At 40.7% G+C, this 27,594-nt stretch overlaps 1 protein-coding gene across 2 annotated transcripts in view; it reads right to left on the bottom strand.

Annotated features, from left to right (window-relative positions):
* Positions 1-27,594, bottom strand: part of ANKLE2 (ankyrin repeat and LEM domain containing 2) — a 263,181-nt gene that overhangs the window by 174,049 nt on the left and 61,538 nt on the right. For both annotated transcript variants that reach the window (XM_053701894.1, XM_053701893.1), the window contains exon 8: positions 3,125-3,297. In XM_053701894.1, the coding sequence (XP_053557869.1) occupies positions 3,125-3,297 (173 nt within the window). The remainder of the gene's footprint in view (positions 1-3,124; positions 3,298-27,594) is intronic.

Here is a 27,594-nt window from a genome sequence, read left to right as displayed (position 1 = left end):
TGGATTGGTAATGCATGAAAAGGAAGGCAAAACGGAGATACTGGTGATTATCTTGGTGAATCGGAATGTGAAGGTATGGATCCTTCAGATCGATGGTGGTCATGAATTGACTCTCCTGCACAAGAGAATGGACCTAATATTTTCCATTTTGAATTAAGGTACTCTTACGAACTTGTTGAAGCACTTCAGGTCTAACATGAGATGAAAAGGTTCCCTCCTTTTTTGGAATGATAAAGAGGTTTGAAAGGAACCCTCTTCCTTTCTCTGCCTGAAGCACTGGGACAACAACTCCCATATATACAAGATCTTCTACACAATGTAGGAAGGCTGTTCTTGATCCTTGATAAGAGGAACCTGCCACTTGGAGGGCGAGATCGGAAACCTATTTTGTATCCCTAAGATATGATTTCCAGAACCCAAGGGTCCTGAATGGAGCAAGCCAAAACTTCTTGAAATAGATAATCTGCCCCCCCCACTTGACCTGAGCCCAGCTCCGGGGACGACTCTTCACGCTGACTTGGCATCTGGGGTCAATTTTTTGGGCTGTTTTCTTGTTTCACACAGGGTTTGGCTTCCAGGTACTCCTGGGTGTTTCAGGCTTGGTTGAAAAAAACGCTCCTCTGTGTCTTGTTTGAACGAAATGAGCGAAAACATCCCATAGGACATCTCTTTGTTCTAGATATCTTATCCTGTGGTAGCAAAGCACCCTTTCCATCAGTGACCGTAAAAATGATGGAATCCAGGCCCAGGAAGTATTTTCACTTAAAAGCTTAAGACAGTAACCTGGATTTAGAAACCATGTCCCAAACCAGGACTTTAGGCAGAGAGCTCTCCTAGGTAACACAGCGACATTTCTGGCACTGAAAAAAATTAATGAATTGACCGTTTTTAGGGCCTGAATGCGGTCTTGGATATCTTCCAAAGGGGATTCCACCAATATCAGTCCAGATAAGGCGACACACCAAAAGGTGGCGACTGCAGTTACCGCAGCAATACCTACAGCAGGTTAGAAAAGCAAGCCTCCCTGAAGAAAGAAAGATATGCCTCTATCTTCCTGTCCTTATGGTCTTTAAAAGCTGTGCTATCATGCAGAGGGATAGTAGTGCATTTAGCGAGGGTGGAGATGGCACGTCTACCTTATTGACAGTATTCCAAACTTAAAAATGGCTATCTGGAACAGGAAACATTTTCTTAAAGCAAGGAGGAGAAGAAAAAGGGGGCGCTAGGTTTATCCCACTTCTTGGTTATAATGTCTGCCACAATGAAGGTACTGTAAACACTTCAGGGGTTTTCAACTTAGGTTTAAATACCATATCTAATTTATGTACCTGCTTTTCCTCTGAGGGTTTAGACTCAGGTATGACTAGTGTGCTTAAAACCTCTAAGTTAATATCTTAGTGTTCAATTTTAAATCTAATATTAATATCCTCAGAATCCCTTTCCGATTCTCCAGAGGAGTTATAAGATGAAAGTTCTCCTTCAGAACTAGCCAAGGAATAGTCAACTTTAGCAGAGGAATCGTCAACTTCAGAAAGCTACATATGGCTAACCGCTGCAGCTCCCAGAGATCTGCTGGTTACAGATTCAGAGGAACAGTGTTTAATCTTCCTCTTCCGTTTACCTTTAACTGGCATAGCACGTAGGGCAGCTGAAACCGCAGATTGCAACTGGGCTGCAAAATCACGAGGAAAGGGAGATTGAGTTTGAGACACTGGGTCGCAGCGAATAGCATATCTGGGTATACTGAGGTCTGTGAGTCCGACCAGTGGTAGAATGAGATTGCGGGAATACATATGTATCCCAGTGACCATCGAATGAGACTGTATCACAGATGTAAGGCATATCTTCCTGGCTTGGTTAAAAACTAGAATCGTCCATAGCGAGCAGCAAATGAATATAGAGGCTTATTTTAATATGCACAAAATGAGAGATTAATCTGTGTTATCCCACGGCAATCTTATCTCCTCAATCCTACTGACTATGCTCAGTCTGAGGTGTCTCACCACCCCTAAAATCTGCCAAGCTTCCCAATGCTCCAACTAGGAGCCTGCACAAAGTGGTGTGGAGACCAACCTAGCATCACTTCCAAACAGCTCCTATCAGCAGCGTGTACCCGGTCCAAAAGTCAAAACCAGTCTCTGAGCTTCAGATGTGTGCAGCCTTACTCATTGTCTCTCTAGGCAACAAACGATTAGAGAAAGAGATAAAATAAACGCAGTACTTACCAATCTTCTATCTTCCTGTTGGAGTCTTGTAACACAAAGGAAAATCGGTAACTTACACTGTTTGCCTAAGAAAGAGAGAATAGCAGTATATGATTGAAGGAGGAAGGGCAATTTCCCTGTGACATCCAGAAGCTAACATAAACCAAAACTCCACTGGGAGAACAACATGGTCTTGTCTTTACCAACTCCCCTGCCCTCTTTTGCAGGAAAACAATCCACTGAGGACAACAAAAAGAATCTTCTGCAGGCACCACTCTCTGTCTACCTCCATGAAACGTGGCAAAGAACTACTGGGAGGGTAGGGGAAGTGGGAGGGATATTTAATGCTCTGTTCGGGTGTCTTCTGGAGGCCAGGTGAAGTAATTCCCATAGGTTATGAATGGATTTTGTGGACTCTGCCATTAGAAGGAAAACAGTTATTAATTTGATGAAAATTATTATAAATCTCTCAGATAATGGGGAAGAAAAAAAAAGCAACTTTGGGGTCACTCTCAACTTGAAAAGCTTATCAAATGATTCATCTACAAAAATAACCATAAACGTATTTTTTAAGGCAAGCCAATGAGTGTTGATATATTACTTAAAGTTAACATTTTTTTAAACTAGGAGCTAGGTGCCCCCACAGACCTTTTTTCATAATCCTAAATCTGATGTAGTAATGACAAAAGGGTACTTTGTTTTTAAACTATATGATAATTTTATTACGGAGGAAAGAAAATATACAAAAACAAACCAGTCAATCCTTTTTAGGTTCTTGAGGCCCGCTTAGCTGTAAATGGATCTAAACAGATTTAGGAAAAAGTGGCTCTTGGAAGGGGGGGACTTTAACTTGTGGTTGAGAGATTACGATTAATTACCAAAATCTTTGTCAGTAAAAATGTGATACATCTAATTCTCACCTTGGAAGGGCTCATGGGACCTGCAAATGCTTTCACAGCTAACAGTGGATCTTTAGGACTGCCAGAGAACCTGGTATGTGAGATATTATCATGTGGTTCTAGTGACCATGGTGCACCAATGATAGGAAAGGAGGAATTATCTTCAGCACGTAATAAAGGGACATAATAGTGACCTTTGAAAGAGAAAAGGAAAAAGCATCTTTAATATAATCAACTAAAACAAAACAAATATATATACAGCAGAATGTCACAGGGTCCATAGAACTTGTCAGGGTACCTGTGAAGTAACCTTAAATAAACTACAGATGTATATTAGAATCTAATATTTCTTTTAGCCAACATATAGTATGAATTGATTTAGCAGCATTGCCAACAAACACTGTTCTCAACTACAGACTTTTAGAACAAAAGAAACAGACAGGACTTCTAAATAAAAACAAACATTGGTCGCAAATTATAAGAGATAATGTCACATCTAAAGAGCCTTTGATCACGGTCTAAGAAGAGAGAGAATTTCCAATGAATTATTGTTGGATAGCCTTCCGAGATTGAAATTTCTAAATTAATTTAGCCAAAGAAATTCATTACTTAGATCACAGGAACCCCTGTAAGGAAGAGATGGTCCGTCTGTTAGAATAGGGGATTATACAAACATACTCAGAGGATACAGCTGTTCTCATCAAAGTGTTAAATTGTCCCTGCTGAGATCTAATACACATTCTCAGTTGAAAAGACTGATGGCTCAGATAAACCGCACATGAGAAACTAGATCTCAGATAAAGAAATTGTGGCTAATCTTCATAATAATTTAAAATACACAGCTTATATTTAAAACATCTGTGTGTGTGTGTATATATATATATATATATATATATATATATATATATATATATATATATATATATATATATATATATATATAATAAATTATATTATATATGGAGAGAGAAAGAGATCTGAAAATTATACTATGTTAAATAAATATCTGCTGTATTGAATAATAACTGCATTGGTATATATAAATATTAAAGGGACATTAAACAGACATTAAACATTCATTATTCAGATCGAGAATACAATTTTTAAGAATTTCCAATTTACTTCTATTATCAAAAATGTTTCTCTCTCTTGTTATTCTTTGTTAAAGAGATACCTAGGTAGGTAGCGTGCACATGCCTGAAGCATTACAGGACAGGAAATAGTGCTGCCATCTAGTGCTAGTGCTAATGTATAACACTGTTGCAAAACTGCTGCAGACATGTGCACACTCTTGAGCTTACATTTCTGCTTTTCAAATAAGGATAACAAGAAAACAAAGAAAATATGATAATAGAAGTAAATTAGAAAGTTGTTTAAAATGTTATGTTCTATCTAAATCATGAATGAATGAAAAAAATGGGTTTTACATCCCTTTAACCCATTTATTTCAAGATAAACACATTTTTCTTTATTTTCCAGAAATCTAATGAACATTAAAAATGAGAACTGATGTGAAGATGAGATTTCTAAATAAGAAAGTACCACTAAAGCAGTACTACACCACCTTGGTACACAAATGGCGCCCAGCGGGGTCTTGGCCTGGTGTGGTGAGAAGTCACAAATTGTTCCTATCAGTTGAGTGTAATTTGTAATCCCAGGTTCAGTGAAAATATGATGTAGAATTTCCAAGCGTATACTTAAGAGTCCAATATAGTTATGTTATAAATGATCCCTCATTAGTGATGGTGTAGGAGAAAAAAGAAAATTAATGTTTACCTGATAAATTTATTTCTTTTTTGATGCGATGAGTCCACGGATCATCTTAATTACTAATGGGATATTCACCTCCTGGTCAGCAGGAGGCGGAAAAGAGCACCACAGCAGAGCTGCTAAATAGCTCCTCCCTTCCCTCCCACTCCAGTCATTCGACTGAAGTTAGGAAGAGAAAGGAAAAGCCATGGTGCAGAGGTGTCTGAAGTTTAAAATCCCCAACAACCTGTCTTACAAGAAAAGGGCGGGCCCTGGACTCATCGCTTCAAAAAAGAAATAAATTTATCAGGGAAGCATAAATTTTCTTTTTTAAGACACGAGTCCACGGATCATCTTAATTACTAATGGGATTCAATACCCAAGCTAGAGTACACAGATGATACGGGAGGGACAAGACAGGGAACCTAAACTGAAGGCACCACTGCTTAAAGAATCTTTCTCCCAAAAGCGGCCTTAGCCTAGGCAAAAGTGTCAAACTTGTAAAACTCTGAAAAGGTGTGGAGAGGAACAAGTCACAGCCCCGCAAACCTGTTCCACAGAAGCTTCACTTCCGAATCCCCATGAGAAAGCAACAGCCCTAGTGGAATGAGCCGTAACACTCTCAGGAGGCTGTTGTCCAGCAGTTTCATATGCAAAACGTATAATACTCTTCAACCAAAAAGAAAGAGAAGTAGTCGTAGCTTTCTGACCCTGCGTTTTCCTGAGAAAACCACAAACAAAGAAGAAGACTAACGAAAGTCCTTAGTCGCCTGCAGGTAAAACTTTAACGCACGGACCATATCCAAATTGGGCAGAAGTCTTTCCTTCTGAGAAGAAGGATTAGGACACAAGGAAGGAACAACAATCTCCTGATTAATGTTCCAATCAGAAACAACCTTAGGAAGAAATCCTAGTTTAGTACGTAAAACAACCTTATCCGAATGGAAATTAAGATAAGGAGACTTATACTGCAATGCCGAGAGCTCTGACACTCTTCGAGCAGAAGAAAAAGCAAAAAGAAATAAAACTTTTCAAGATAACTTAATATCTAAGGAATGATGGGCTGAAACGAAGCCCCTTGAAGAACTTTGAGAACTAAATTAAGACTCCACGGAGGAGTAACTGGTTTGAACACAGGCCTGATCCTGACCAAGGCCTGACAAAATGATTGTACATCTGGGACATCCGCCAGACGTTTGTGTAACAAAATAGATAAAGCCGAGATTTGACCTTTTAGGGAACTTGTCGATAATGCCTTCTCCAAACATTCTTGGAGAAAAGACAAAATTCTAGGAATCCTAACTCTACTCCATGAGTAGCCCTTGGATTCGCACCAATAGAGATATTTACGCCAAATATTATGGTAAATCCTTCTAGTTAAAGACTTACAAGCCTGAATCAGAAAGTCAGAAAACCCCCACTTGGATAAAATTAAGTGTTCAATCTCCAAGCGGTCAGCTTTAGAGAAACTAGATTTGGGTGAAGGAAGGGCCCTTGAATAAGAAGGTCCTTCCTCAACGGAAGTCTCCAAGGCGGCAGAGATGCCACCTCCACCAGATCTGCATACCAAATCCTGCAAGGCCAGGCCGGTGCTATGAGAATCACCCACCAGATCTGCATACCAAATCCTGCAAGGCCAGGCCGGTGCTATGAGAATCACCAAGGCCCTCTCCTGTTTGATTCAAGCAATTACCGGAGGAAGAAGAGCGAAAGGAGGAAATAGGTATGCTAGACTGAAGTTCCAAGGAACCGCCAGAGCATCTATCAGTTCCAGGCAGGCTAGGAGTAAGGCCGAGTAAGTAGCCGAAACCGGTCAGCCTTTTGTTCATCTGTTTGATGGTTTATATATATATATATATTATTATTTTTTGTGTGTGTTCTTACCCGGGGTTTATGATACCCTTTGTATTTCAATAAAGTTTATTATTTTATCACTATACCTGGTGCTCCTGTTACACATTTTTTTTAAATCTATCAGTTCCGCCTGGGGATTCCTGGACCTCGACCTGTATCTTGGAAGCTTGGCATTCTGTCAAGATGCCATGAGATCCAATTCCGGCTGACCCCACCTGAGAATAAGGTTGGAGAACACTTCCGGATGGATCTCTCACTCCCCCAGATGAAAGGTCTGCCTGCTCAAGAAGTCCGCCTCCCAGTTGTCTACCCCTGGGATGTGGATCGCCGTCAGGAAACAAGAGTGGGCCTCCGCCCACTGGATTATTTTGGATACCTCTGTCATCGCTAAGGAACTCCTCGTTTGTCCCTGATGATTGATGTAAGCCACTAAGTTATGTTGTCCGACTGTAACCTGATAAACTGGACCGTGGCTAACTGAGGCCAGGTCAAGAGATCATTGTAGATCGCTCTCAGTTCCAGAATGTTTATAGGAAGAATAGACTGACTGAGTCTAAACTCCCTAAACCTTTAGGGAGAATAGACTGACTGAGTCTAAACTCCCTAAACCTTTAGGGAGCCCCAGACTGCTCACCACCTAAGAAGGCTGGCGTCTATTGTCACAATCACCCAAGGTGGTCTGTGAAAGCAGGTTCCCTGGGAAAGATGATCAGGAGACAACCACCATTGAAGAGAGTCCCTTGTCTCCTGCTCTCAGGAGTTCTTCAAGGAGACAAGGCTGCATAATCTCTGTTCCATTGCCTGAGCATGTTTAACTGCAGAGGTCTGAGATGGAAACGAGCAAATGGGATGAAATCAATTGTCGTCACCATCAGCCCGAAACTCCCTGCACTGAGCCACTGACAACCAAGGAGTGGACTGAAGGACTAAACAAGTATCACAATCTTTAATTTCCTGACCTGTCAGAAAAATGTACATAGACAGGTAGTCTATAGTGGATCCTAAGAAAGTTACCCTTGAATTTGGAACTAGAAAACTTTTCCAAAATTTACCTTCCACCAGTGAGATTGAAGGAAGGATAACACCAGGTTAGTGTGGGATCTTGCTAGTTGAAAAGATGGCGTCTGGCTTTTCTTTCTTTTTTTATTTCGTCCAGATAAAGTGCCACTGCAATTCCCCATAATCGAAGCACCGCCAACAGAGATACCAGAACCTTTGTGAAAATTTTGGGAGCTTTTGCAAGACCGGAAAGAAGAGCCACAAACTGGAAGTGTTTGACCAGAAAGGCAACCTTAGGTTACATGTAGGTACACGTCCTTTCATCCACTGTTGACATAAAATGGCCCTCTTGGGTCAAGGGAAAAAAGGAACAAATTGTTTCCATCTTGAAGGACGGTACCCTGAGAATCTGGTTTAGACTCCTGAGGTCTAAAAAAAATATTTTTTTTTTATTTTATTTTTTATTTCCCAGGGATCCTCTCAACCCAAGTCTGAGTGAAGAAGGAAAGTCTGCCCCCTACAAGATCCGGTCCTGGATCGGGGCATGCCCGTCATGCTGTCCTTAATTCAACAGCAGGCTTTATGGATTGTCTTCCCGTCATCCAAGATTGATTGGATCTCCATGTAGGCTTAGTCTGTTCCTGACTGGAGACAGTAGAGGAGGAATTTCCCTTGAAATTCTAAAAAGGAACAAATATTGCGCTGTTGTCCTTTTTGTTTCTTTCTCTTATCCTGCGGGAAAAGATGACCCTTACCACCCAAGATATCAGAGATCATCTCCGACAGGCCAGGTCCAAAAAAAAAAGGTCTTCCCCTTGTAAGGATAGCCAGCAGTTTAGACCGAGAGGACATATCCGCAGATGAAGGCTTTAACCATAAGGCTCTGCTAGCTGGAAAAGAGAAAATTGAAATCTTGGCTCCCAAACTGACAACTTGAAGGGAGGCATCCATAATAAAAGGAATTAGCTAGTTTAAGAGCTCTTATCCTGGATTTCATCCAAATAATTTTCCGTCAACTAAACAATATGCCACCGCACTAGTGATGGTAGCAATGTACCAAGCTGGCTGCCTGTAAGCCCTGTTGCACATAATTGTATTGAATAAACCCTCTAACCTCTTTCCATAGGATATTTGAAGCCACAACTATCCTCTATGGGAATAGTAGATCTCTTAGCTAAGGTGGAAACAGCTCCATCCACCTTGGGAACTGTTTTCCAAGCCTCCTTAATTAATAAATGTAGGTATGTCAGGTGAGACTTGAAGGAAATTACTTCAGATAAATGAATTACAGTCTGAGATCTTTTCCTCAGATACTACCGAAGAATCTTCCTTTTCAGGCCCCAGGGAAGAAACATTCGGAAAACTTTCACTGATGTAACCCATTTCCTTATGCGCCAACCCCGCAGCATGGGGAAAAAACATAATTTATGCTTACCTGATAAATTTATTTCTCTTGTAGTGTATCCAGTCCACGGATCATCCATTACTTATGGGATATTCTCCTTCCCAACAGGAAGATGCAAGAGGATCACCCACAGCAGAGCTGCTATATAGCTCCTCCCCTAACTGTCATATCCAGTCATTCGACCGAAAACAAACAGAGAAAGGAGAAACCATAGGGTGCAGTGGTGACTGTAGTTTAATTAAAATTTAGACCTGCCTTAAAAGGACAGGGTGGGCCGTGGACTGGATACACTACAAGAGAAATAAATTTATCAGGTAAGCATAAATTATGTTTTCTCTTGTTAAGTGTATCCAGTCCACGGATCATCCATTACTTATGGGATACCAATACCAAAGCTAAAGTACACGGATGATGGGAGGGACAAGGCAGGATTAAGCAGAAGGAACCACTGCCTGAAGAACCTTTCTCCCAAAAACAGCCTCCGAAGAAGCAAAAGTATCAAATTTGTAAAATTTGTAAAAAGTGTGAAGCGAAGACCAAGTCGCGGCCTTGCAAATCTGTTCAACAGAGGCCTCATTTTTAAAGGCCCAGGTGGAAGCCACAGCTCTAGTGGAATGAGCTGTAATCCTTTCAGGGGGCTGCTGTCCAGCAGTCTCATAGGCTAGGCGTATTATTCTCCAAAGCCAAAAGGAAAGAGAGGTTGCCGAAGCTTTTTGACCTCTCCTCTGTCCAGAGTAAACGACAAACAGGGTAGATGTTTGACGAAAATCTTTAGTAGCTTGTAAGTAAAACTTCAAGGCACGGACTACGTTCAGATTATGTAAAAGACGTTCCTTCTTTGAAGAAGGATTAGGACACAATGATGGAACAACAATCTCTTGATTGATATTCTTGTTAGAAACCACCTTAGGTAAAAACCCATGTTTGGTACGCAGGACTACCTTATCTGCATGAAAAATCAGATAAGGAGAATCACATTGTAAGGTAGATAGCTCAGAGACTCTCCGAGCCGAGGAAATAGCCATCAAAAACAGAACTTTCCAAGATAAAAGTTTAATATCAATGGAATGAAGGGGTTCAAACTGAACTCCTTGAACTTTAAGAACCAAGTTTAAGCTCCACGGGGGAGCAACAGGTTTAAACACAGGCTTAATTCTAACCAAAGCCTGGCAAAATGCCTGGACGTCTGGAACCTCTGCCAGACGCTTGTGCAAAAGAATAGACAGAGCAGAAATCTGTCCCTTTAAGGAACTAGCTGATAATCCTTTGTCCAAGCCCTCTTGGAGAAAAGACAATATTCTAGGAATCCTAACCTTACTCCATGAGTAATTCTTGTATTCACACCAATAAAGATATTTACTCCATATCTTGTGGTAGATTTTCCTGGTAACAGGCTTTCGTGCCTGTATTAAAGTATCAATGACTGACTCGGAGAAGCCACGCTTTGATAGAATCAAGCGTTCAATCTCCATGCAGTCAGTCTCAGAGAAATTAGATTTGGATGATTGAAAGGACCTTGTATCAGAAGGTCCTGTCTTATAAATTATGTTTTCTCTTGTTAAGTGTATTCAGTCCACGGGTCATCCATTACTTATGGTATACCAATACCAAAGCTAAAGTACACGGATGATGGGAGGGACAAGGCAGGAACTTAAACGGAACTTAAAAGGTGTGAAGCGAAGACCAAGTCGCAGCCTTGCAAATCTGTTCAACAGAGGCCTCATTCTTAAAGGCCCAGGTGGAAGCCACAGCTCTAGTGGAATGAGCTGTAATTCTTTCAGGGGGCTGCTGTCCAGCAGTCTCATAGGCTAAACGTATTATGCTACGAAGCCAAAAGGAGAGAGAGGTTGCCGAAGCTTTTTGACCTCTCCTCTGTCCAGAGTAAACGACAAACAGGGAAGAAGTTTGACGAAAAACTTCAGGGCACGGACTACGTCCAGATTATGCAAAAGTCGTTCCTTCTCTGAAGAAGGATTAGGACATAAGGATGGAACAACAATCTCCTGATTGATATTCCTGTTAGAAACTACCTTGGGTAAAAACCCAGGTTTAGTACGCAGAACTACCTTGTCTGAATGGAAAATCAGATAAGGAGAATCACAATGTAAGGCAGATAACTCAGAGACTCTTTGAGCCGAGGAAATAGCCATCAAAAACAGAACTTTCCAAGATAACAGCTTGATATCAATGGAATGAAGGGGTTCAAACGGAACACCTTGAAGAACTTTAAGAACCAAGTTTAAGCTCCACGGCGGAGCAACAGTCTTAAACACAGGCTTAATCCTAGCCAAAGCCTGACAAAAAGCCTGGACGTCTGGAACTTCTGCCAGACGCTTGTGCAAAAGAATAGACAGAGCAGAAATCTGTCCCTTTAACAAACTAGCAGATAAGCCCTTTTCCAAACCCTCTTGTAGAAAGGACAATATCCTAGGAATACTAACCTTACTCCATGAGTAACTCTTGGATTCGCACCAATATAAGTATTTACGCCATATCTTATGGTAGATTTTTCTGGTAACAGGCTTCCGTGCCTGTTTTAAGGTATCAATAACTGACTCTGAGAAGCCACGCTTTGATAGGATCAAGCGTTCAATCTCCATGCAGTCAGCCTCAGAGAAATTAGATTTGGATGGTTGAAAGGACCTTGTATTAGAAAGTCCTGCCTCAGGGGCAGAGACCATGGTGGACAGGACGACATGTCCACTAGGTCTGCATACCAGGTCCTGCGTGGCCACGCAGGCGCTATCAGAATCACCAATGCTCTCTCCTGTTTGATCTTGGCAATCAGTCGAGGCAGCAGCGGAAACGGTGGAAACACATAAGCCATGTTGAAAACCCAAGGGGCTGCTAGAGCATCTATCAGCGCCGCTCCCGGGTCCCTGGACCTGGATCTGTAATGAGGAAGCTTGGCGTTCTGGCGAGACGCCATGAGATCCAGTTCTGGTTTTCCCCAAAGATGAATCAGTTGGGCGAACACCTCCGGATGAAGTTCCCACTCCTCCGGATGAAAAGTCTGGCGACTTAGAAAGTCCGCCTCCCAGTTCTCCACGCCTGGGATGTGGAGCGTTGACAGGTGGCAAGAGTGAGACTCTGCCCAGCGAATTATCTTTGAGACTTCTAACATCGCTAGGGAACTCCTGGTTCCCCCTTGATGGTTGATGTAAGCCACAGTCGTGATGTTGTCCGACTGAAATCTGATGAACCTCAGTGTTGCTAACTGAGGCCAAGCTAGAATAGCATTGAATATTGCTCTTAATTCCAGAATATTTATTGGGAGGAGTTTCTCCTCCTGGGTCCACGATCCCTGAGCCTTCAGGGAGTTCCAGACTGCGCCCCAACCTAGAAGGCTGGCATCTGTTGTTACAATTGTCCAATCTGGCCTGCGAAAGGTCATGCCCTTGGACAGATGGACCCGAGAAAGCCACCAGAGAAGAGAATCTCTGGTCTCCTGATCCAGATTTAGTAGAGGTGACAAATCTGAGTAATCCCCATTCCACTGACTTAGCATGCATAATTGCAGCGGTCTGAGATGCAGGCGCGCAAATAGCACTATGTCCATTGCCGCTACCATTAAGCCGATTACTTCCATGCACTGAGCCACTGACGGGAGTGGAATGGAATGAAGCACACGGCAAGCATTTAGAAGTTTTGATAACCTGGACTCCGTCAGGTAAAATTTCATCTCTACAGAATCTATAAGAGTCCCTAGGAAGGAGACTCTTGTGAGTGGTGATAGAGAACTCTTTTCCACGTTCACTTTCCACCCATGCGACCTCAGAAATGCCAGAACTATCTCTGTATGAGACTTGGCCATTTGAAAGCTTGACGCCTGTATCAGGATGTCATCTAGATACGGAGCCACCGCTATGCCTCGCGGTCTTAGAACCGCCAGAAGTGAGCCCAGAACCTTTGTAAAGATTCTCACGGCCGTAGCCAACCCGAAGGGAAGAGCTACAAACTGGTAATGCCTGTCTAGAAAGACAAATCTCAGGTACCAATAATGATGTTTGTGAATCGGTATGTGAAGGTAGGCATCCTTTAAGTCCACTGTGGTCATGTACTGACCCTCTTGGATCATGGGTAGGATGGTTCGAATAGTTTCCATTTTGAATGATGGAACTCTTAGGAATTTGTTTAAGATCTTTAGGTCCAAGATTGGTCTGAAGGTTCCCTCTTTCTTGGGAACCACAAACAGATTTGAGTAAAATCCCTGTCCTTGTTCCGTCCGCGGAACCGGGTGGATTACCCCCATTACTAGGAGGTCTTGTACACAGCGTAGGAATGCCTCTTTCTTTATCTGGTTTTCTGATAACCTTGATAGATGGAATCTCCCTCGAGGAGGAGAAGCTTTGAAGTCCAGAAGATATCCCTGAGATATGATCTCCAACGCCCAGGGATCCTGGACATCTCTTGCCCACGCCTGGGCGAAGAGAGAAAGTCTGCCCCCCACTAGATCCATTTCCGGATAGGGGGCCATTCCTTCATGCTGTCTTGGGGGCAGTAGTAGGTTTTCTGGCCTGCTTGCCCTTGTTCCAGGACTGGTTAGTTTTCCAGGCCTGTCTGTAGCGAGCAACAGTTCCTTCCTGTTTTGGGGCGGAGGAAGTTGATGCTGCTCCTGCCTTGAAATTTCGAAAGGCACGAAAATTAGACTGTTTGGCCTTTGATTTGGCCCTGTCTTGAGGAAGGGTATGACCCTTACCTCCAGTAATGTCAGTAATAATTTCTTTCAAGCCAGGCCCGAATAAGGTCTGCCCCTTGAAAGGAATATTAAGTAATTTCGATTTTGAAGTCACGTCAGCTGACCAGGATTTAAGCCATAGCGTTCTACGCGCCTGGATGGTGAATCCGGAGTTCTTAGCCGTTAGTTTAGTCAAATGTACAATGGCATCAGAAACAAATGCATTAGCTAGCTTAAGTGATTTAAGCTTGTCCATAATTTCATCCAATGGAGCTGTGTGAATGGCCTCTTCCAGAGACTCAAACCAGAATGCCGCAGCAGCAGTGACAGGCGCAATGCATGCAAGGGGCTGCAAAATAAAACCTTGTTGAACAAACATTTTCTTAAGGTAACCTAATTTTTTATCCATTGGATCCGAAAAAGCACAACTATCCTCCACCGGGATAGTGGTACGCTTAGCTAAAGTAGAAACTGCTCCCTCCACCTTAGGGACCGTCTGCCATAAGTCCCGTGTAGTGTTGTCTATTGGAAACATCTTCCTAAATATAGGAGGTGGGGAAAATGGCACACCGGGTCTATCCCACTCCTTGCTAATAATTTCTGTAAGCCTTTTAGGTATAGGAAAAACGTCAGTACACACCGGTACCGCATAGTATCTATCCAGCCTACACAATTTCTCTGTTATTGCCACTGTGTTACAGTCATTCAGAGCAGCTAAAACCTCCCCAAGCAATACACGGAGGTTCTCAAGCTTAAATTTAAAATTAGAGATCTCTGAATCAGGTTTCCCCTGATCAGATCCGTCACCCACAGAATGAAGCTCTCCGTCCTCATGTTCTGCAAACTGTGACGCAGTATCAGACATGGCTCTTACAGCACCAGCGCGCTCTGCATCTCTCCTAATCCCAGAGCTATCGCGCTTGACTCTCAATTCTGGCAATCTAGATAATACTTCTGACAGGGTATTATTCATAATTGTAGCCATGTCCTGTAAAGTAATTGCTATGGGCGTCCCTGATGTACTTGGCGCCATATTAGCACACGCCCCCTGAGCGGGAGGCGAAGGTACTGACACGTGAGGAGAGTTAGTCGGCATAACTTCCCCCTCGTTGTCTGGTGATAATTCTTTTATAGATAAAGACTGACCTTTATTATTTAAAGTGAAATCAATACATTTAGTACACATATTTCTATGGGGCTCCACACTGGCCTTCAAACATAGTGAACAAACAGATTCATCTGTGTCAGACATGTTTAAACAGACTAGCAATGAGACTAGCAAGCTTGGAAAACACTTTAAAATAAATTTACAGGCAATATAGAAAACGCTACAGCGCCTTTAAGAAGCACAAAAAAACTGTCACAGTTGAAATAACAATGAACCAAATCAGTTATAGCAAGCAAATTTTCACAGTAAATGTATTAAGTTAGCAGAGCATTGCACCCACTTGCAAATGGATGATTAACCCCTTAATACCCAAACCGGATCATCAATAGAGAAAAAAACGTTTTTTAACACAGTCAAACACACTGTCACAGGTCTGCTGTGACTGATTACCTCCCTCAAAATAACTTTTGAAGTCCCTTGAGCTCTCTAGAGACGTCCTGGGTCATGCAGGAAGAAGCAGGAAGACAGACTGAATTTTTACTGCTCAAAAAAGCGCTAAAATAGGCCCCTCCCACTCATTATTACAACAGTGTGAAGCCTCAGTTAACTGTTTTTATGCAGAAATATAAGTTACCCATGTGGAAAAATTCATGCCCCAATAAGTTTTATCACCAATGTACCTCACAAAAACGATTAAACATGCCAGCAAACGTTTTAAACATCCTTTTTTTAAAGAGTATGTATCTCTATTGATAAGCCTGATACCAGTCCTTCTACTGCATTTAAGGCTTATTACATTACTTCAGTATTAGCAGCATTTTCTTAGTCAAATTCCATTCCTTAGAAAATTACTTTACTGCATATACATTAATCAGCCTGATACCAGTCGCTTTCACTGCATTTAAGGCTTTACTTACATTACATCGGTATCAGCAGTATTTTCTTAGTCAATTCCATTCCTTAGAAAAATATTTTACTGCACATACCTTATTTGCAGGAGACCCCGCACGCTATTCCCTTTCTGAAGTTACCCCACTCCTCAGAATGTGCGAGAACAGCCAGTGGATCTTAGTTACTTCTGCTAAGATCATAGAAAACGCAGACAAATTCTTTTTCCAAATACTGCCTGAGAAAAGAACAGCACACTCCGGTGCCATTTAAAAATAAACTTTTGATTGAAGAAATAATTAAGTATAAAACACCACTCTCCTCTCACGACCTCCATCTATGTTGAGGGTTGCAAGAGAATGACTGGATATGACATGTGAGGGGAGGAGCTATATAGCAGCTCTGCTTTGGGTGATCCTCTTGCAACTTCCTGTTGGGAAGGGAATATATCCCATAAGTAATGGATGACCCGTGGACTGAATACACTTAACAAGAGAAAAACTAGGTCCCAATAAGTTTTATCACCAAATACATATAAAAACGATTAAACATGCCAGCAAACGTTTTATATTACATTTTTATAAGAGTATGCATCTCTATTAATAAGCCTGATACCAGTAGCTATCACTGCATTTAAGGCTTTACTTACAGCAGCATTTTCTAGCAAATTCCATCCCTAGAAAAATATTAACTGCACATACCTTATTGCAGGAAAACCTGCACGCCATTCCCTCTCTGAAGTTACCTTACTCCTCAGAATATGTGAGAACAGCAAAGGATCTTAGTTACTTCTGCTAAGATCATAGAAAACGCAGGCAGATTCTTCTTCTAAATACTGCCTGAGATAAACAGTACACTCCGGCACCATTTAAAAATAACAAACTTTTGATTGAAGAATAAACTAAGTATAAAACACCACACTCCTCTTACGACCTCCATCTTGGTCGAGGCTTGCAAGAGAATGACTGGATATGACAGTTAGGGGAGGAGCTATATAGCAGCTCTGCTGTGGGTGATCCTCTTGCAACTTCCTGTTGGGAAGGAGAATATCCCATAAGTAATGGATGATCCGTGGACTGGATACACTTAACAAGAGAAAATGGCCAGGTAACTCCAGAAGGAGATTGAGATAAAGTGCAGGGCACTGCCTGTGAGGGCTATAACATTGGGACACTTAAGGAGAGATTTGCGGCATAAATTGAACCTTATCAATAGATTCTTAAACAGTATCTGCCTTAAAAAAGGAGTTGGCTCAGAAAAAGTCTATCTGAACAACCTAACATTCTTTAGATAGAAAAACAAAAAGGATTGTGTATTCCCATCGGCATCAGGGCATTAATTTTACAAAAAACATCTAGTAGGACCTCTGTAAGATGTTACTGTGTCTTTAAACATTAAAAACATTTGTTCTTGCTTAAAAAATGAATCACAAACAGTTGTAATCTTTTATTAAACATTTAAAACAAACAATGTTACTGTCTTTAAAATGTTAAAACGTCACATTTATTTCTGCATGTAGAGGAAAAGTTAACAGGACTCAAATGTACACACACAGTTGTAATCTTTTATTAAAAATTTTAAACATAAAAGATGTTACTATGTCTTCAAATGTTAAAACAGCACATTTTATTTTTGCATGCAGAGGAAGGTTAACGGTACTTTTTGCGCAAACCCCTCAAATGTTGCAGTCCAACAAAACCGTATTCAGCATAGTAATGCTGTCCGGTTCACACGCAGCTCACTAACCACTGCCCTTATCCTTCCGTACTAGTAGGAAGTACACGTTGTAAAAGAAAAGGAGTAGAAGCAGAGTGCGCAAACCAAATTTGCGCCACTCAAAGCTCCACCCATTGTGGGCGTTATCAAGGATAAATCCCGGTCGCCATTATTATTGAAACTGATCCCTTTGTCGATAGTAAAATAAATAGACTGAAAGTCTGCAGCCCAAATGGGTCTGTCCCATGCTAGCCAGCAGCTTAGCCCATCTAAGCAAACCATAAATATTCACCTCATACTGAGCGTTTCCTCTTTTCTTACACAAACCCAGAGAATCAAGCTCATAGTGAAAAAGTGCTAATCTCTCCTCAGCCCCAGTGCCTGCTAATAAGGTGCTGTCTAAATTGGCCTCCTCTACAAATAGGAGTCTCTATGTCCCATAAATTAAAGCGCTCCACTTCTTCTGAGATCTTTCCCTCAGACCCAGAATAAAAAGTCAGCACTTACCTTTTAATTCTGCCCGACAGCAGGGCAGCTCAGCAGGTTTAAGAGGTCCTCTCCCTCTCATAGCCCTGTGGAAAAAGATAAAGCCTGAGTCATCTTACTTAGGCTATCAGGAATAGGGCAGCAAAATATATACGGAACTGTCTTAGAAAAACAGTGGGTGCAGCTTCTGGTGCCAACTAACAGGGCTTTTTCAAGATGAATATTCTGCAGAGGGAGAAACGCGTTGATGTGCTGCAACTAACAAAGATAAGAGAAAGATAAGCTTACACATATAAGCTGGATCAACTACTCTTCACATGAAAAGTGTGCAATATTGCTAACACTGTTAGCCACTCTTTACTTTGCCACTAGACCTGTAACGGGTCACTATTGGACATTATTCTATCCTACTTTCTTCAGCCTTACGTTTGGCATCCTGCGTGCTATTTGGCACTAAGTGCAGGAACTTCTTTTCCTCGATGATTGCTACACTACAGCAAAGAAAGCCAAGTAATATTGCAACTTACTAACTTCGTATCTACACCAATCAGAAGGTGTGTTTGGGACAGCGCCCTCAATGGTGACGTCATTACGGCCGTACGTCTAGTCACAGAGAAGATTGAATGTGCACTCGCCTGGGTAAGCCCCTGTTTTGCTAGCAAACCAACTTCCAACTGAGATTTCAGTGTGGAATCGGACTATGCTTACTTTAGAACTCTGCAAATCAAGTTTATACCGAATGGTGGCAACTAGTCTGTAACATTTGTTTTTATTTACGGAGACGTCCGTTTTTATATTTCACTTATTGTAAATAAATCTCTGTTCATTTATATAACTATTCTATTTATTTTTAATTAGTCTACACTTGATTTCTCTATATCACCTTTAGCTTTTAGCGCTCCTATCTACTTTTTCTAAGTTTTGTGTTCAGCAAAATATATAGGAGGCGCAATGAGAATTATGTCCCACAAGTTCCCATTGCTCTAAAGCCACCAAAGCCCTACTGAAGAGAGACTGATATGGACTACGGCTACACCCTAGGACAAAGCAGCACAATCTTGCACTACTTTAAAGATAATAAACTCTTGATTGAAGAATCTATTCTAACACCTCACTTTACCTCTTCCTATCACTAACATAGGCAAAGAGAATGACTGGGGTGGGAAGGGAGGAGCTATTTATCAGCTCTGCTGTGGTGCTCTTTGCCTCCTCCTGCTGACCAGGAGGTGAATATCCCATTAGTAATTAAGATGATCCGTGGACTCGTGTCTTAAAAAAGAAAAGGGGATGTGACTGACAGCTCACAAAATAGTGCAAAATAGTGAAGAAAAAAATGATAATCCTTCAACAAAGGATAAAAATACAAAAATGTGAAGAAAAAAAATGTGAAATTTTTTTGAGCAGAAATTGCCAAAGATGCCATTGCTGAAAAAATGTGTTGAAGTTAGGATAAATACATTCGTAGGTGCAATATAAGTCTAAGTGATGAAAGTTAGTGAATGAAAAATTATTCTCAAGTTGGGTCAGTCTTGAAAAAGGCCTGTGATAGGCTGAAACGCGTTGACCAAGCATCTGATAAATCCAGCTAGGAGCAGATCTTTCACAGATAAATCCAGCTAGGAGCAAATCATCCACTAAAATCTCTCGCAGCACTAACCCTGCAGCACCCAGCTGCACTAATCTTGCAACACCCAACTGAACCTTGAGAATAATGTTTCATTCACTAACTTTCATCACTTAGACTTAAGACTTATATTGCACCTATGAATGTATTTATCCTAACTTCAACAAATTTTTTCATCTTATTTCATCAATGGCATCTTTTATAAATTTCTGCTAAAAAAAAATTCACATTTTTTTAAAATGCTTACATTTTTGTATTTTTATCCTTTGTTGAAGGATTATGCTTTTTTCTTTTCTTTTTTTCTTCACTATTTTGCAATATTTTTTGAGCTGTCAGTCACATCCACTTTTTTCTCCTACACCATCACTAATGAGGGATCATCTATAACATAACTATATTGGACTCTAAGTATACGCTTGGAAATTTTACATCATGTTTTCACTGAACCCGGGATTACAAATTACACACAACTGATAGGAAAAATGTGTGACTTCTCACCACGGCCAAGACCCCGCTGGGTGCTTAGTGCCCCATTTGTGTACCAAGATGGTATGTGTATATATATATATATATATATATATATATATATATATATATACATATATATACACACACACACACACACATAATGTGTGTGTGTGTATATATGTGTATATATATATATATATATATATATATTTAGTGTATATATAACTTATTTGCATATTATTATCAAGATTGTCTACTGTCACATCTTACTATTCTTTTTGTATGTCGATAAACATGAACCCATGTTAATGTACTATTTGAATATTCCACATAGGTACCTTGGCATATTGCATATTATTTATTGTTTTAAACTTTTGATTTAATTATTGTTTTAATTGTTTTAACTGTCAACATTTATTGTCATTAATAAATGTGTACTACCTATTCATATCATTCATATCATGTCAAGACAGCCAGAGCATATAGGATTGCACAGGCACTAGGTATATATTCCTTTTACCATTTCTAAATTGATGCTATGAATTGACATATATTTCATTGAATGATACTACGAGTGCTTCATAAAAATACAACTTTTAAGGCATCTTCTAAACTATGATGATAATGTACTTATGTTTCATATTAAAATAAATCAGAGAAAACAGAATTTATGTTTACCTGATAAATTACTTTCTCCAACGGTGTGTCCGGTCCACGGCGTCATCCTTACTTGTGGGACATTCTCTTCCCCAACAGGAAATGGCAAAGAGCCCAGCAAAGCTGGTCACATGATCCCTCCTAGGCTCCGCCTTCCCCAGTCATTCGACCGACGTAAAGGAGGAATATTTGCATAGGAGAAATCATATGATACCGTGGTGACTGTAGTTAAAGAAAATAAATCATCAGACCTGATTAAAAAACCAGGGCGGGCCGTGGACCGGACACACCGTTGGAGAAAGTAATTTATCAGGTAAACATAAATTCTGTTTTCTCCAACATAGGTGTGTCCGGTCCACGGCGTCATCCTTACTTGTGGGAACCAATACCAAAGCTTTAGGACACGGATGATGGGAGGGAGCAAATCAGGTCACCTAGATGGAAGGCACCACGGTTTGCAAAACCTTTCTCCCAAAAATAGCCTCAGAAGAAGCAAAAGTATCAAATTTGTAAAATTTGGTAAAAGTGTGCAGTGAAGACCAAGTCGCTGCCTTACATATCTGATCAACAGAAGCCTCGTTCTTAAAGGCCCATGTGGAAGCCACGGCCCTAGTGGAATGAGCTGTGATTCTTTCAGGAGGCTGCCGCTTTTTAAACACCAAAAAACTCTAAGCCATCTCCGTGGAGATGTTGCCTGTACAACGGCAAAGAGAATGACTGGGGAAGGCGGAGCCTAGGAGGGATCATGTGACCAGCTTTGCTGGGCTCTTTGCCATTTCCTGTTGGGGAAGAGAATGTCCCACAAGTAAGGATGACGCCGTGGACCGGACACACCTATGTTGGAGAAATGGCATTATATATTACCATATGTATTGAACACACAGGTTATTAATACTGAAAATTAAAGTATATTTAATAAACATTTTTAAGATTAGATACTAGACTGCAGCAGTATTGATGGCAAGACTGTATTTCTAATTATCTGTTGCCCCTCGTGGATTAAAACTGGTATGACAGCCAAACGAGTTGACTGTTTAAAACATATGCAAATCCAAATGAGCCAATCAGGGAGGCGTCTCCTAAATAACCAATCAGGGACAAGCATCAGAAGACCCTATCAAACAAGTTTCACCAATGATTAGAATAAAAAGGGGTGCGTTTGTATCACGTGATATAGCCTCATGCAAGAGAATAGAGGAAGGTCTTTGCTGCTGAATTTTGACTGACAAACTGTTTCCTTGGAATCCAATCTCTATGAAGCAAATCTGGGCCTAACTCATCCATCTTGCAAAAATACTCCTTTTAATTTATGAGGTAAAATTGGACTTATCGGAGAAAGCTGAGACACTCATTTGGTTACATTCATTGTTACTACAGTAATTGAAGCTAGTAATTTAAAGAGCAAAATTTGTATTTTAAGCTCTAGTTCATAGTCCTGTGTAGTTTAACTAGTCATATTTAATGCTAAGTAATTTATATTTGCAAATATATATATATATATATATATATATATATATATATATATATATATATATATATATTTATTAGAATTTGCCTTATTGTAGCTAAATAAGATTTATGTCAGCTCAGATAGATTGGCATAGAAATTGGCTGTTAAAGTATCTTGTTATATTGTTTAACTAGGCACTGTTAAAGTTAGCAGTCCATATTCTGGTATTTTATTTGGATATTTTAATGTGATTCATTGTGAATAAGGTAAATTGTAAAGGTATATTTGTTATGATCTTTGTATAGAATATTGTAACAGCTTAAGTGTGAATCATTTGATTCATATTCTGGTTTCTATAAATATAATTCAATGTGTTTATAAATATTAACTAATCTCAAGAATTTAGGAATAGTTATTAATTTCAATTGTTTTGTTTATACATTTTTATTGGGGGGTTATTTTAAAGAATAATTATTAAATAAATTGTATTCTAACCTTGCTATATACTGACAAACTAGTTCAATCTACTTGCACATCTTGCAAATCTAGAATTGAATCTGCTATTTCACATCCTTTTGGTATCTTTCAAGCACCACATACTGGGCCTTTTTGTGCAAGTAGAAAGAAAGCAGAGCACTGTCTTGCTAATGCACTGAGTTCCAGGCAGAATGTAAAAAGCAGTATGCTAATGCATCTATAATGAGTCGTGCCAAATGCAGTTCCAAGCAAAATCCCATCAGTACAGTGAAGGTTGAAATATTGGTTTGTTCGTAACCTGTGCTTCTGTACCCAGTCTACTTTAACACAGAGCTTTAAAAGGTAAAATATACCTCTGTCACAGTGACCACTTCTGCATAGGAGTACTCACCAGTGTTTTCACCCCATAAGGTACCTGCAAGCCATGTGTACTGAACGGGTCAGCCTACATCCTCATGCTCCTAACAGTTGAACAGTAGCTTATGACTTAGCTGTGTAATTAAGCTACTTAGAAACCTGTTTTCTGTGATCCTGCATACTGGACATTCATCTATGCCTACAAGCCAAGTCTGCAAACTTATGTATTATGTATAGCATCTGTACTATAAGGCTAAGCTTGTAAACAAATGCATTGGTTATATTGTATGTTATAAAGTAAAGACTGCACACCTGTATCTTGCATACCATTTGACCCAACAAGCTAAATCTGGATCCCTGAGCATCCAGTACAAAATCTGCGATATTGTGTATACCATTTGAGCCTTTAAAGATAAGTCTGCATATCATATATGCCTTTAAAAACAAATCTGCATACTAGTGTATTTTGTTTATCATAAGTCTCCCTAAATGTAAAACAGAATTTATGCTTACCTGATAAATTACTTTCTCCAACGGTGTGTCCGGTCCACGGCGTCATCCTTACTTGTGGGATATCTCTTCCCCAACAGGAAATGGCAAAGAGTCCCAGCAAAGCTGGCCATATAGTCCCTCCTAGGCTCCGCCCACCCCAGTCATTCGACCGACGGACAGGAGGAAATATATATAGGAGAAACCATATGGTACCGTGGTGACTGTAGTTAGAGAAAATAATTCATCAGACCTGATTAAAAAACCAGGGCGGGCCGTGGACCGGACACACCGTTGGAGAAAGTAATTTATCAGGTAAGCATAAATTCTGTTTTCTCCAACATTGGTGTGTCTGGTCCACGGCGTCATCCTTACTTGTGGGAACCAATACCAAAGCTTTAGGACACGGATGAAGGGAGGGAGCAAATCAGGTCACCTAAATGGAAGGCACCACGGCTTGCAAAACCTTTCTCCCAAAAATAGCCTCCGAAGAAGCAAAAGTATCAAATTTGTAAAATTTGGCAAAAGTGTGCAGTGAAGACCAAGTCGCTGCCTTACATATCTGGTCAACAGAAGCCTCGTTCTTGAAGGCCCATGTGGAAGCCACAGCCCTAGTGGAGTGAGCTGTGATTCTTTCAGGAGGCTGCCGTCCGGCAGTCTCATAAGCCAATCGGATAATGCTTTTAAGCCAAAAGGAAAGAGAGGTAGAAGTCGCTTTTTGACCTCTCCTTTTACCAGAATAAACAACAAACAAGGAAGATGTTTGTCTGAAATCTTTTGTAGCCTCTAAATAGAATTTTAGAGCACGGACTACGTCCAAATTGTGTAACAAACGTTCCTTCTTTGAAACTGGATTCGGACATAAAGAAGGTACAACTATCTCCTGGTTAATATTTTTGTTAGAAACAACCTTAGGAAGAAAACCAGGCTTAGTACGCAAAACCACCTTATCTGCATGGAACACCAGATAGGGCGGAGAACACTGCAGAGCAGATAACTTTGAAACTCTTCTAGCAGAAGAAATTGCAACCAAAAACAAAACTTTCCAAGATAGTAACTTAATATCTATGGAATGTAAAGGTTCAAACGGAACCCCTTGAAGAACTGAAAGAACTAGATTTAGACTCCAGGGAGGAGTCAAAGGTCTGTAAACAGGCTTGATCCTAACCAGAGCCTGAACAAATGCTTGAACATCTGGCACAGCTGCCAGTCTTTTGTGTAGTAAGACAGATAAAGCAGAGATCTGTCCCTTTAGAGAACTTGCAGATAATCCTTTCTCCAAACCTTCTTGTAGAAAGGAGAGAATCTTAGGAATTTTTATCTTATTCCATGGGAATCCTTTGGATTCACACCAACAGATATATCTTTTCCATATTTTATGGTAAATCTTTCTAGTTACCGGTTTTCTGGCCTGAACCAGAGTATCTATCACAGAATCTGAAAACCCAGGCTTCGATATTATCAAGCGTTCAATCTCCAAGCCTTCAGCTGGAGGGAAACCAGATTTGGATGTTCGAATGGACCCTGAACAAGAAGGTCCTGTCTCAAAGGTAGCTTCCATGGTGGAACCGATGACATATTCACCAGGTCTGCATACCAAGTCCTGCGTGGCCACGCAGGAGCTATCAAGATCACCGAGGCCCTCTCCTGATTGATCCTGGCTACCAGCCTGGGAATGAGAGGAAACAGTGGAAATACATAAGCTAGGTGAAAGGTCCAAGGTGCTACTAGTGCATCTACTAGAGTCGCCTTGGGATCCCTGGATCTGGACCCATAGCAAGGAACCTTGAAGTTCTGACGAGACGCCATCAGATCCATGTCTGGAATGCCCCATAATTGAGTTATTTGGGCAAAGATCTCCGGATGGAGTTCCCACTCCCCCGGATGGAATGTCTGACGACTCAAAAAATCCGCCTCCCAGTTTTCCACACCTGGGATGTGGATCGCAGACAGGTGGCAGGAGTGATCCTCCGCCCATTGAATTATTTTGGTCACTTCTTTCATCGCCAGGGAACTCCTTGTTCCCCCCTGATGATTGATATACGCAACGGTCGTCATGTTGTCTGATTGGAACCTTATGAATCTGGCCTTTGCTAGTTGAGGCCAAGCCCTGAGAGCATTGAATATCGCTCTCAGTTCCAGAATGTTTATCGGGAGAAGAGACTCTTCCCGAGACCATAGACACTGAGCTTTCAGGGATTCCCAGACCGCGCCCCAGCCCACTAGACTGGCGTCGGTCGTGACAATGACCCACTCTGGTCTGCGGAAGCTCATTCCCTGGGACAGATGGTCCAGGGTCAGCCACCAACGGAGTGATTCTCTGGTCTTCTGATCTACTTGAATCATTGGAGACAAGTCTGTATAGTCCCCATTCCACTTTTTGAGCATGCACAGTTGTAATGGTCTTAGATGAATTCGTGCAAAAGGAACTATGTCCATTGCTGCAACCATCAACCCTACTACTTCCATGCACTGTGCTATGGAAGGACGAGGAACAGAATGAAGAACTTGACAAGTGCTTAGAAGTTTTGACTTTCTGACCTCTGTCAGAAAAATCCTCATTTCTAAGGAATCTATTATTGTTCCCAAGAAGGGAACTCTTGTCGACGGAGACAGAGAACTTTTTTCTATGTTCACCTTCCATCCGTGTGATCTGAGAAAGGCCAGAACGATGTCTGTATGAGCCTTTGCTTTTGACAGGGATGACGCTTGTATTAGAATGTCGTCCAAGTAAGGTACTACTGCAATGCCCCTTGGTCTTAGAACCGCTAGAAGGGACCCTATAGTACCTTTGTGAAAATCCTTGGAGCAGTGGCTAACCCGAATGGGAGGGCCACAAACTGGTAATGCTTGTCCAGAAAAGCGAACCTTAGGAACTGATGATGTTCTTTGTGGATAGGAATATGTAGGTACGCATCCTTTAGATCCACGGTAGTCATAAATTGACTTTCCTGGATAGTGGGTAGAATCGTTCGAATGGTTTCCATCTTGAACGATGGTACCCTGAGAAATTTGTTTAGGATCTTCAAATCCAAAATTGGTCTGAAAAAAAAAAAAAAAAACAACTCTTAACCATCTCCGTGGAGATGTTGCCTGTGCAACGGCAAAGAGAATGACTGGGGTAGGCGGAGCCTAGGAGGGACTATATGGCCAGCTTTGCTGGGACTCTTTGCCATTTCCTGTTGGGGAAGAGATATCCCACAAGTAAGGATGACGCCGTGGACCGGACACACCAATGTTGGAGAAATATATATATATATATATATATATATATATATATATATATATATAAAGCCACAAAAATGAAGAAAGTATCCTGACTGTATAAACTTTTAAATAAAAACGTATTTATTAGATTCCACTTGGGATAAAAATAAATGCATGGGGGTCCAGCACAGACAGTGTGACCAAAAACTCAGCTAACATGTTTTCGGTAAAGACCGTAATCAAAGCTAATTAGAGTCTAGTGTGCTAGCAATTTAAAAGCCTAAGACAACTCTTATTGGACAAATTAAAACCAATAGAAAGGTCACAAAGTTAGATCAATCAGTATTAAAGCTGTAAATAACTAAACCCTGTCTTATACTCATGCCATATGTTTCATACAATATTAGGGATATAAGGACATAAATGATATGAGGCCGTGAAATATACCACATAAATTGTCACAGCAGGAAAAATCCAAGTAATATGGCCAAATAGCCTAGGTATACATATCTTATTTCTTACATATCGTAATATATTTTAGGAAGGAAGGTACAGGAAAGGTCCCATATACTTATAGACCGTTTACATATCACATCCTGGAGCATACAATCTATATGAACGCATATACATCCACCAAAACATGCTATATGACAGTATTAAGCAGAATAACACGCTACATACAATAAGCAAATAAGCAGAATTCACTAAGACAAAAATATATACCAATCATAATATATATGTGCCTAGATATAACATCACAAGAACACTATATACAATATAAATATAATTATAAATACAGTATAAATGCTTGTTCAAAATAATGGTAACAGTGACTATTAAGTGTGATATTGACTACGGGACGTTTTATAAACAGTTGTA

The sequence above is a fragment of the Bombina bombina genome, chromosome 2 (assembly GCF_027579735.1).
Source record: "Bombina bombina isolate aBomBom1 chromosome 2, aBomBom1.pri, whole genome shotgun sequence".
Classification (NCBI taxonomy): Eukaryota; Metazoa; Chordata; class Amphibia; order Anura; family Bombinatoridae; genus Bombina; species Bombina bombina.
This window is presented reverse-complemented; position numbering and strand designations above follow the sequence as displayed.